Here is a 12,221-nt window from a genome sequence, read left to right as displayed (position 1 = left end):
GCCCTACAGATCTCCTGAGGCGACAGTAGTTGACAACTCTGCCCAGGAAGTAGCCTGGGCCCTAGTGGAATGAGCTCTGAGTTCCGATGGAATTTGACGCCCTCGGGCTATATATGCTGAGCAAATGGCTTCTTTAATCCAACGAGATATGGTCGGCTTAGGCACTTTGTCCCCTTTCTTTAGACCCCCAAAGAGAATGAATAAATGATCGGAGCGTTGAAAGTCATTGGTAACTTCCAGATAACGCAATAAGACATGTTGGACATCGAAAAGATGAAGGTCTCTGTCCTGAGAAGAATCCCGAGACCATTGTGGGAATCCAGGCAGCTCAACAGTCTGATTTACATGAAAGGCCGAAATCATCTTAGGAACGAAGGACGGAACCATGCGTAAGGACACCCGGTCATCGTGAATCCCTAGAAACGGGTCCTGACACGATAACGCCTGTAATTCAGAGATCCGATGAGCCAAGCAAATAGTCTCTAAAAACACCGTCTTCAAAGTCAGGTCCTTCAGCGAAGACCTGTGGATATGCGGATAGGCTCGAAAGGGGGTTCACATAGCACCCGCAGAACCAAATTTAGACTCCAATCCTGACAGACAGCACAGACTGGAGGCCGTAAGTTCTTGACTCCCTTAAGAAACCAAGCAATATCCGGATGCGCCACCAGCGAATAACCGTCCATCCTTCCCTTCAAGGCACCCAAAGCCACAACCTGTACCCGAAGGGAATTGAACGCCAAACCCTTAGCAAGCCCCTGCTGTAGAAAATCCAGGACCCGCGGGATATCTGCTGCTAAGGGATTGCAGGCCCGCTGACCGCACCACGACTCAAAAAGCTTCCAGACTCTCACATAGGCCATCGAGGTGGCCGGACGTCATGCCTGCAAAAGAGTGGAAATGACTCGCTCGGAATAACCCTTCAAGCGTAAACGTCGCCTCTCAAAAGCCAAGCCACGAGAGAGAAGTGATCCTCCCGATCCGAAAATATGGGCCCCTGATGGAGCAGATATGGCAGATGAGCCAACTGTAATGGGCCTTCAAGCGCCAGATGCACCAGATCTGCGAACCAAGGATGACATGGCCACTCCGGCGCTACTAGGACCATTCTTCTGGGGTGTAGTTCTATGCGACAGAGAATCCGACATATGAAGGGCCAGGGGGGAAAGACATACAAGAGAAGTCCCGTGGGCCAGGGACACACGAGAGCGTAGACGCCCACCGAGCCCTGTTCTCGGCGGTGGCTGAAGAAGCATTTCGTCTTTGCATTCGCCCGCATTGCCATCAGATCCAACTGAGGTACCCCCCACATGGCGCAAATGTGGTTCCACGCTTTGGAAGACAGTTCCCATTCTCCTGGATCAAGCTGTTGCCTGCTAGGAAAATCTGCCTGCACGTTCTCCACCCCTGCGACATGAGAGGCTGCAATGGCCCTGAAATGACATTCTGCCCAAGCGAACAGAAGACGCACTTTTAGCACTACTGAGGGGCTTCTTGTCCCGCCTTGCCGGTTGATATAAGCCACCGTTGTCGCATTGTCCGAGAACACTCGCACCATCCTGTCCTGGACCCACGGTAGGAATGCCTGCAAGGCCAGATGTACTGCTCTTGTCTCGAGGCGATTGATGGACCATGATGTTTCCGTCGCCGACCAGAGCCCTTGGGCGGATCTGTCCGCACACACCGCTCCCCAACCGGAGAGACTGGCATCGGTGGAGATTATCAGCCAATCCGGAGTGTCCAATTCCACTCCCCGTTCCAGATTGTTGCGCGAGAGCCACCACGACAGGCTGATTCTGGACTCCTGAAGGAGCGGCATTGGCAGGTGGAATTGCTCCGACACCAGGCTCCAATGGGACAAAAGTGCATGTTGTAACGGTCGTAAGTGAGCGAATGCCCATGGAACCAAATCCAAGGTGGAAGACATGGAACCCAGAACCTGAAGATGATGCCAGACTGTGGGAGTGCTCCTCCGAAGAAGGGAGTGAATCTGGTCTTGCAACTTCTGAACTCGCTCCACCGATAGGAACACCTTGCCCTGGAAGGTATCGAAGTGGGCTCCCAGGTAAACCAGTTGTTGGGTAGGTTGCAAGTGACTCTTCTGGACATTGATCACCCACCCTAGCGACTGTAACGTGAACATCACCCTGCGCACTGACATCTCACAGTCCTCCAGAGACTTTGCGCGAATCAACCAATCGTCCAGGTACGGATGGACCAAGATTCCTTCCTTCCGAAGGAATGCCGCTACCACCACCATACCTTGGTGAATATCTGAGGGGCTGTTGTGAGGCCAAATGGAGGGGCTCAGAATTGGAAGTGTTGCCGCCAGACCTTGAAACGCAGGAACCTCTGGTGACTCAACCTGATAGGTATATGGAGATACGCCTCCATGAGGTCTAGGGATGCTAAAATTTCCTCTTTCCGAACTGCTGCCATCACTGTCCTCAATGTTTCCATCCGAAAACGATGTATCCGAAGACAACGGTTCACTTTCTGCAGATCGAGGATTGGTCGAAACGTGCCCTCCTTTTTGGGGACCACGAAGTAAATCGAGTAACGTCCTCGTCCCTGCTGTGTCTCCGGAATTGGGACGATAGCTCTGAGGTCAAGAAGTCATTGCAGAGTCCCCTGGACCACCTCGTGCTTGCTGTGAGAGGCCACATGGGACTCCACAAATACCTCCCGGACCGGACGCGAGAACTCTAGTGCATAGCTGTCTCTGTCTACCTCCAAGACCCAATGGTCTGAGGTAATCCGTGCCCATTCCGTGTAAAAGTTGGATAATCTGCCTCCAACAGCTTCGACGACGGAATGGGTGCTCATGGCTTCATTGGGAGGTTTTGAGGTTTCCAGCACCAAGGTGTCCCGAGTCTCTACCAGGACGGCGGCCCCCGCGAAAGGACTGCTGTCGTCCTGGAGCTGGTTTAGCAGTAGCTGGTGCGGTATATCTGCTAGTCCTGTAGCGCCAGTTGTCCCGAAAATAAGCTCGAGGAGGAAATGCTTTCTTAGAGGACCTCCTATCTTCCAGTAACTGATTGCCCTTGGATTCCGCAAGTAGCTTCACCAGCTGATCAAAATCTTCCCTGAAGAGAAGCTTGCCCTTAAAAGGCAGGTTGCACAGCTGTGATTTAGAGGACAAATCCGCCGCCCAATTCCTCAGTCAGAGGAGACGCCGTGCCGACACCATGGATGCCATACTTCTCGCCAAGGTCCGCACCAGATCATACAACACATCCACCACATAAGCGACCCCTGCTTCTAGATGGACGGACTGCAATGGTCCACTGCCGACGGTCCCGGAACTGGAAGCAGCCTCTTGCACCCAGCACAGGCAAGCTCTCTGCATCAGGCTAGCGCAGATCGCCACTCAAAGACTCAGATGGGAGACCTCAAATGCCTGCTTCAACTGGATCTCCAGCTTCCGATCCTGCATATCCTTGAGGGCAGCCACCCCAGCGACTGGGATAGTGGTCTTCTTCATGATGGCCGCGATCACAGCATCCACCTTAGGAACCTTCAGAAGCTCCAAGACTTCCGTCGATAGGGGATATAGCTTTGCCATCGCTCTGCCCACCTTCAATCCTGCATCAGGAGCCTCCCACTCGCAGGTCACCAGTTTGTGTACCTTTTTCGGCAGAGGAGAGGAAGTTGAGGGCCCCCTAATGCCATCGAGCATGGGAATAACGCCCTCATTGTCAGACTCCTCCCGTGAAACTTTAAGGCCCAGGACCTTCAGAACCTGAGGAATAAGGGGCCGTAGCTCATCTGTTTTAAAGGGACGGACCACGGTGGGATCATCTCCCTCCGCAGGCAGGACATCGGTGTCACCTGCATCATCCGTATCCACCGCTGCCTGATCTGGGTCCGTCCCCGCATCCGCTCCCGATGGCAGAGCTGCTCCCGCCCCCAGAATCAGGTCTTGCGGTCCCTGGGTGCCATTGTCCCTTGGGCGAGTCTGACCCCGGGAGCGCTGCCGAGGCTCTGCGCACTGATTTATTTTCCCAGGGGGATGGACAACGTCTCCCGGGAGCCCGGGCCTCTTCACCGCCGAGCGCTTCCAAGCCAGGAAGGCCTCGTGCATTAGCACGAAAAATTCCGGGGAGAAATCCCCCGGGTTCTCCATGCCCTCCCTTTTTTTTTTTTTAACTTTAATGAGGTAGGACAGGACAAGCTCTAGCAGGGATCGAGGGAGCAGCTGTAGCAGTGTCAGTGGTGAGTAACCAGGAGCCCTCTGGCCTTCACACACTGAACCGTGGCGGACGAGACCCTGACAGAGATATCCAACCCCCAGATGCCTGGTTTCCACCGAGGGATGGCCCACGAAGGTGCCTAACACCTTGGGAAGTGACCGCAACTAAAGAAAAAAAATTCCAACTAACTGAAAAAAACTTAAACTAAAAAACTGCAGGAGTGCGTCTCTACCATCTGCTGGAGTCAGTGAAATACTGAGGGACTGCAGATGGCACTCTTGTATACATGGCAGTGCCCAAAGTTTTGTTCTCTGACTCCATCTACTGGTAGGGATACACAACCCACTTCTCTGGACTGATCTGGGTATGTTCAGGAATGAAGAAAAGTGGATCTATATACAGACAACAACCAACAAGGACTGAATTATATAGTCTGGGTAAACAAATAAGCATGGGTGTAGCTTGCTTATTGCGGCAGTTACTACCCCTAACCCCTAATTAAGCTAGATATTTCACTTAGATGCAGCTCCAACACTGCTCTCTACATTAATGGTGGGGGTGGAAGGGAAATAGAACCAAAAGGTTACTAAGAGCCAAGAGAAACAGATAAGAATGAGAAAAAAAAAAGTGCGAAACTTGCTGGGCAGACTGGATGGGCCATTTGGTCTTCTTCTGCTGTCATTTCTATGTTTCTATGTTAAACTCCCCACCACGTAGAACATGGAGTTGTATTACCTAGGAAATCCTAACTCACCCGCTTGTTGGTTCTTTTTTAATTAAACTCACTCACTGTACTTTTCAGAAGACATTTGCGTTGAAAAAGATGCAGGTCAATCCTTCAAGTCAAGAGCCAATCAAGAAGAAAGCGGTATTACAGTCGCAGGTACCTTATTTCCAGGACTTCACTGAATTATGTTGAATGGTTCGATTCAGGACAGAGGAAGCCGAGCAGAAACTGTGCAGTCAGTTATGGCAAAACTATTAATTAATAAAGAACGTTTCGGTCACAAGAGCTGAATCCTCTTCAGGTTCATGACCCAGGAGAAGACTGGGTTTGGGTTTGGGGGTGGCCGCAAAGTGTCCCAAAGCGTATGGTTTTGGTATGACTTCCTGACCCCTGCCGCAGCAAGGAGGTTTCTCCCGGGCTCACCAGCTCCACTGTAGCTGCACCCAGAATCCTTTTGTGCTCTAAAGGTCTGTGTGACGTTAGAGCCGTCTTCAGCCCAGGACTCTACGAGGCTTTTACAGTTGTTAGCAGCCTTGCAGTTTCTTTCCCTAACAGTGGATATAAATCAGAATTTTACAGCCACTTTATTACACGCTTAGTCAACTAAATGACTTGCTGAAGACTTTAAGGGAAGCTTCCCCTAAGGCTGAATCCTTAAATTCAACTCTTAATTGCTTCTGGGGCGGGGGGGGGGGGGGGGGCATCTGAGCAGAGCATGATGGCTAACCCCGACTATCTGCGGTCAAGTAATATCACTTCTGCAAAGTGTTCAAACTGGTGCCCCAGCCAAAAGGCCTGAAATAGGAGATTGTTCATAGGGGTAGTTGGATGCAAGACTGTGGAGATAGAGTGGCCCGGTGCATCCTACAGAATAGAATTCTTTGGAGAATCTGGCTGACTGTAGCAGCTACTATTGCTACTTATTTCCATAGCGCTAGAGGTACGCACAAGAGATCGATGTTTCTAACACAAATATTTTTCCTTCACCTTATTGCCAAAGTCAGAGACCCAAAAAATATCATTCAGCGCAGTTCAATGCAAAGGCAAGACCAGACAGAATGGATAACGACTCCCTTACTTGTAAGGTTATCAGATGACTTGGAAGTACCAATGGGCCAGTTTAATGGCACCCATTGCCTTGCGTAATGCAATTTGTAGTTATACTTTTGTGTTTACAGGTTCTGTCCCACTAGGTTCCTCTCTTTAATTCATTGTTGGCAGTACTGTCATAGAGCTAAGAGCTGGTGTTATGTTTTTTTCTTACAGTATTTCAGAAACCACATTGCTGATAACTTGCTGTTTTACTTCCTAGGCCACTCCTGCACCCACGCCAAACAGCCAGGAAAAGTCAACGATGAAACACACTCTGTCAGATCACGCCAGGTTATACTTTGGTGCTCTGCAGAAGGCCATCAGTGTATTTAACAGCAGCTTAAGCAGTAATCAGCCTCCTGAAATCTTCATAACTCAAAGCAAACTGATCATCATGGTGGGACAGAAGCTGATAGACACTCTCTGTTGGGATGTGCAGGGAAACAACGTTCGTAATGAAATCCTCCTCAGCAGCAGCCAGCTCTGCGGCTTGCTGAAGAACCTGGCTCTGGCCACCAAAACAGCTGCGGTCCAGTACCCGAGCCTGGCGGCTATGCAGGAACTGCAAGGGCAGGCCAACGCGCTCTCGGAAAAGACCCACCAGTTCAGAGCCATGATGGAGCAGTGACGACGTCGTTTCTTTGCCTGGCCGGTTTTTGCTTTTCTGTAAAGCATGGCACTGGGGTGGGGGTCAGGCTTCCTGATGGCAGACCCCAGCTCTGCCCTTAGCACTGCGTGTGGCCCCTGGGCTAGTCCCCTGTGCTGCCACTCAGCAAGAGAAAGAATCTGACGCTGTCCAGTCCTCGAGATCCATTCGGCTGTGTACAGATCATCCTTCTCCAAAGTGGCACGGTGGAACAGTGATTAAGAAACTTTATTTAAATAAGAGATTATGTTCAAGAGATAGGTATTATTAATAAACTACAGCGCTGTGTTTTGTTTTTTAAGTAACTGCAGTTATATTATCCATACTAGTTTTACATTTTCCATTTTCTTTTGTCAGTATTCTTCTATTTCTTCTCTGTTAATTTATTTTTTAAATATCAAACCAAATGTTTACCTCAACAGCTCATGTACTCTTCTTGGCATGCAGCATCTGTGTTTGTGTTTTTTTGGGTTTTGTTTTTTTTTGCTTTCCACTAATCTAGAGGTAGGTAAATTAAATGAAGCTGCAGGTTTAGGAGGCTGGGCATAGCAGGGCTGTTTGCATTGTACTTTTTCAGTGATTCTTTGACAGCAGAAATACAGGCTGTGGGAGGAGCAGCAAACAGTGTTTCCGGGCTGCCGGACAGGATTTGATGCCATTTCTCTAACAACTAACATGTAGATTCCAGCCAACCAGGTGACCTGATGGCGTAAGTGTGTGCAAGTTTACAAGGACAGGAAGAGTTCAGGAAGTAGAGGGAACCATGCTAGCTCACTGAAAAATAAAACAAATTACAGGAAGTCTGACTTAAGACGTTTCGAGTTAAAATAATTCAGACTTTCAATGTTTCTAAATTGACACCCATCATCCAAGTCACAAAACTTGTTTTGACTTAAAATTGCCCAAGCCTTTCCCAATAGACACTCATTGGTGTGCTGATGGGACAAATCGGTTTCGACTTCCATTTTCCCTTAAGACACGGTTTTCAGGAACTAATTGGGTTTTAAGTCTGAGGACTTCCTGTATAGGAAGACCAGCCAAGTAGGTGGGTAGAAATGATCTCTTCAGTTAAGACTAACGAAGAGTTCAGCATGCATGCTTAGGGAACTACAATGAGGTCCATTTTCGAAGACCTGCTGAGAGGATGAGTCACCCAGATGTTCAGCAACCCTTATCTGGGTACCAGCGCTGCCGGACAGACCTAGATAAAGTTAGCTGGAAAAAAATGATCCCGCTAACTTCAGAACAGCAATGTATCCGATTAGAGTAAGCCAGGTAACTCTGGGCAGTGCTGAATATCAGCGCTGCTGGGACAAAGTGAAAATGCGCCTTGAGAACGCCCTCAGCGATGCCTCCTTATACCCATCTAAAACGATTTTGCTGGACATAATTTAGCTGGGAGGAAAATTTCAAACCTCAGGTTTTATCCGGTCAAGCCCAAAGGTTAATCAGAACAAACCTATAAGTTTGAATGTTGGTCTCTAAGTTCCCTTGTGGTGATGGTAATTGAGGAATGGGTCACATTAGGCCCAATAACTTCTACCTCTAAATAATTGTTTGTTTTATAAAGATGCTGTTCACACCCAGCTCCTTAAAAAGTCTCTAGGCTGCAGCTGGTACACTAAATCTACCTTCTGCAACTCTAATGCTCACTTGAACGATTCCGGGCTTCATCCAGTAACTCTCCAAAATGAATCACAAAAATGAAATTGCCATGGAGAGTTGCTTGACTTTGAGTCATATTTGGAGCATTCAGGCTGGCCTGTTCTTCAACTGAAATTTTATTTTGCAGTTCCGTTTGTAGTGATCCAATTTTAAATGAGACATTGTTTCAGATTTTTTTTTTTTAACTTTTTGCTACCAATAAATAACGTTATCAATAAGAAAATGTAACTCTGTTCTGATAATCAGAAATGTGAACATTGAACCTAAGTCTGTTCTTGCTTTTAGGACAAAGCTATTAGCACATCTGTGATACTGTCCACTGCTACATTTCTTTTTTCTAATTGCCAGCCTCTTGGTTTTCCTCTGTTTTTGTCCTAAACTATTCATTATACGGAGAGACAGGCCGATTCAGTAAAAACGCGGGAGAGCGGACGAACGCCCGCTCTCCCGGCGGGCGCAATACAGTATGCAAATGAGGTGGTGCAGTAGAATCGGGCAAAAGGAGGCGCTAGGGACACTAGCGCGTCCCTAGCGCCTCCTTTTGGCCTGGAGTGGCGGCTGTCAGCGGGTTTGACAGCCGATGCTCAATTTTGCTGGCGTTGGTTCTCGAGCCCGCTGACAGCCACGGGCTCGGAAACCGGACGCCGGCAAAATTGAGCGTCCGGTTTTCGGCCCGACAGCCACGGCCCGAATTCAAATTTTTTTTTTTTCAAAACTTTTTTTTACTCTTCGGGACCTCCGACTTAATATCGCCATGATATTAAGTCGGAGGGTGCACAGAAAAGCAGTTTTTCCCAGTGCCGGAAGAAATTAGCGCCTACCTTTGGGTTGGCGCTAATTTCTGAAAGTAAAATGTGCGGCTTGGCTGCACATTTTACTTTCTGTATCCCGCGCGCATACCTAATAGGGCCATCAACATGCATTTGCATGTTGAGGGCGCTATTAGGTGCCACGGGTTGGACGCGTGTTTTCCTCCCCTTACTGAATAAGGGGTAAGGGAAAACGTGCGTCCAAGAGCAGGCTAACGGTGCGCTCCATCGGAGCGCACTGTACTGTATCGGCCTGAATGTGAGATGGCAGATTACTGCTGCAAAGCACATCCGACGTACAGATTATCCCCCAGACCTCTGGTATGAGTGCCAAGCCCATTTTGATCCACATAATGCTGGCAGCGTGACATTTTGAAACTTCATGACCCTCCCCCTCCTGGAGACAGAAGGCTTGGTGCCCCCCTCACTCCCATAGGTACGATTTTGTTGGAGGGCAGGGCAGATTCCCTCCCAGTTCCCGAGGCAGGGATTGGCATGGCAACATCTCCTCGCGTCTCCATCACCAAGAATCCTCCATGATTGTACCAAACATCACTGCTTTTGCACCCCCATTGCTAGTACATTAGTAAATTCTAAGTATGTTAGGATGTTTGACAGTTTGTCAGCTTTCTTTCTAGAAATGTATTTAAATGTCAAATCCAGCAAGAGAACAGTACACTACATTAAGCACAGAGGACTGGAGGAACATTACAGCCTTTCCAGGGCACCAGCAAGAGCTGTTCTTCCTTCTCTCCTGTGGAGCAAAAGGTCCACAGGATGTTGGAGCCTCATTCCAGAGAGTCTGCAAGGATTTCATCAGCTCTCTCTCATTTTGGGTCAAATCAGAGAGTCACAGTGCCTCCTATTCATGGGAAAAAAAAATCAATTTTGCCGGAAGCAAGAAAATCACACTTATTTAGGGTTGACACACTAGGTCAGGGGTCAGGAACCTATGGCTCGGGAGCCAGATATGGCTCTTTTGATGGCTGCATCTGGCTCGCAGACAAATCTTTAATAAAAAAGTAAAAATCTAACAAAATCCTCCACCCTCCTGACGCCCCCCAAGACCTCCAAAATTAATTTACTACAACCCCCACCCTCCTGACCCCCCCAAGACCTGCCAAAAGTCCCTGGTGGTTCAGCGGGGGTCCGGGAGCGATCTCCTGGACTTGGGCTGTTGGCTGCCAGTAGTCAAAATGGCGCCGACGGCCCTTTTCCCTCACTATGTCACTGGGGTCGACCAATGGCGGCGGTAGCCCCTGTGACATAGTAAGGGCAAAGGGCCGTCGGCTGCCAGTAATCAAAATGGCGTCAACGGCCTTTTGCCCTTACTATGTCACAGGGGCTACCGCCGCCATTGGTCGACCCCAGTGACATAGTAAGGGCAAAGGGCCATCGGTGCCATTTTGACTACTGCAGCCGACAGCCCAAGTCCAGGAGATCGCTCCCGGACCCCCGCTGGACCACCAGGGACTTTTGGCAGGTCTTGGGGGGGTCAGGAGGGTGGGGGTTGTAGTAAATTAATTTTGGAGGTCTTGGGGGGCGATAGGAGGGTGGGTGGTTGTAGTAAATTAATTTTGGAGGTCTTGGGGGGCGTCAGGAGGGTGGGGGTTTTTGTTAGATTTTTACTTTTTTATTAAAGATTTGTCTGCGAGCCCTGGACCCCTGTTGGATCACCAGGGACTTTTGGCAGGTCTTGGGGGGGGGGGGGTAGGAGGATGGGGGGTTGTAGTAAATTAATTTGGCAGGTCTTGGGGGCATCAGGAGAGTAGGGGGTTGTAGTAAATTAATTTGGTAGGTCTTGGGGGAGTCAGGAGGGTGGGGGGTTGTAGTTAGTATGGCTCTCACGGAATTACATTTTAAAATATGTGGCGTTCATGGCTCTCTCAGCCAAAAAGGTTCCCGACCACTGCACTAGGTCAACTGAATGTGGATTTATAGTTCTGATTTTCTTAGGGAACCCAACAGGAATATCTGAAATACATATCCATACATTCAATGGGCTACAAGCATAAGAAGTGCCATGTTGGGTTAGGCCAAGGTCCACTGAGCCCAGCATTCTGCCTAGGACAGTAGCCAGTCTGGGTCACAAGTACCTGGCACATCCCCAACGGTTGATATATTTCTTGACCAGCCTGCCTGGCTGACCTGCGATGACGTGGTAACCCTACTTTTAATGCAATAGGGAAGTAAACGGTATAAAACAGCGCAGTTCAAATGTACTTTGCCAGGAGATATGAGAATGGCTGCTAGGCAATTAGTCTTCCTCTTCTTCTCCTACTCATCAAGTCATTGACCATTAACCAGATATATCAGAAGTGGTACTCAACTTATGGCTGGGCTACGATGAATAGGAGGCAAGGAGCATGAAGCCAAGGACTCATCAGCTGTACATTGGTGCTCAGTTTATTAAATATGATTAATTTTTTTTTAATGAACCTATTTTAGAAAAAACAGAACACATGGCTCTCCTCCCTTTCCCCCATAAGAGTTAGCGGGGGCCTACCTGTAGCAAAATGTAATTCTACCAGGAGCATCAGGCACTTATACCCTAAAGTTGTAAGAGCACTTTAGTATGCAGCTGTGCAACCTCCCACCACACTAAGGTGCTTGGTCAGCTGGGACGGTGCTGAGAATGTTGCGATCCCGGGCTGTGCCCCGGGATCCCCACTCATCACGTGGCCCGCCCCGGCCGCGGGAGCCCCCTCTGGCCGTCCACACCCGAGATGCGGCCGTCCAGGCCCGAGATGCGGCCTACTGTGGCGTCCTCTCTGCGAGGGAGACGCCGCCGACGATCCGCTGCTGGCCCCGCCCCCTAGGCGCGCGCGCGCAGGGGCTCTAGATTTAAAGGGGCCAGCATGGGAAAACTGAAGACAACCTCCTGATGACGTCAGATGCTGCCGGGTTATTTAAACCCGGCAGTCACAACTAACCCTCGCCTTGCAAGAGGTTGACTCTTCAGAGTAGCTAGTTGTGCTTCCTGCTTCCCGGTCCCTGCTTGTTCCTGACATCTGATTCCTGGCTCCTGACCTTGCTTTGTTCTTCGACTCCAGCTTCCGTACCTGGTTTTGGTATCTGACATCTGATTC

At 49.4% G+C, this 12,221-nt stretch overlaps 1 protein-coding gene and 1 long non-coding RNA gene across 3 annotated transcripts in view; one reads left to right on the top strand and one right to left on the bottom strand.

Moving 5' to 3' along the window:
• The window catches only part of CASS4 (Cas scaffold protein family member 4), a 110,904-nt gene extending 102,364 nt beyond the window's left edge, over nucleotides 1-8,540 (top strand). For both annotated transcript variants that reach the window (XM_029610789.1, XM_029610790.1), the window contains exons 7-8: nucleotides 4,996-5,076; nucleotides 6,233-8,540. In XM_029610789.1, coding sequence (XP_029466649.1) covers nucleotides 4,996-5,076; nucleotides 6,233-6,640 — 489 coding nt within the window. In that variant the 3' untranslated portion in view covers nucleotides 6,641-8,540. The remainder of the gene's footprint in view (nucleotides 1-4,995; nucleotides 5,077-6,232) is intronic.
• LOC115096336 overlaps nucleotides 1-12,221 on the bottom strand; it is a 128,799-nt gene that overhangs the window by 102,296 nt on the left and 14,282 nt on the right. The window lies entirely within an intron of this gene.

This window comes from Rhinatrema bivittatum, chromosome 8 (assembly GCF_901001135.1).
Source record: "Rhinatrema bivittatum chromosome 8, aRhiBiv1.1, whole genome shotgun sequence".
Classification (NCBI taxonomy): domain Eukaryota; kingdom Metazoa; phylum Chordata; class Amphibia; order Gymnophiona; family Rhinatrematidae; genus Rhinatrema; species Rhinatrema bivittatum.
Note: the sequence above shows the minus strand (reverse complement) of the source record. Positions and strands in the feature narration are given on the sequence as shown.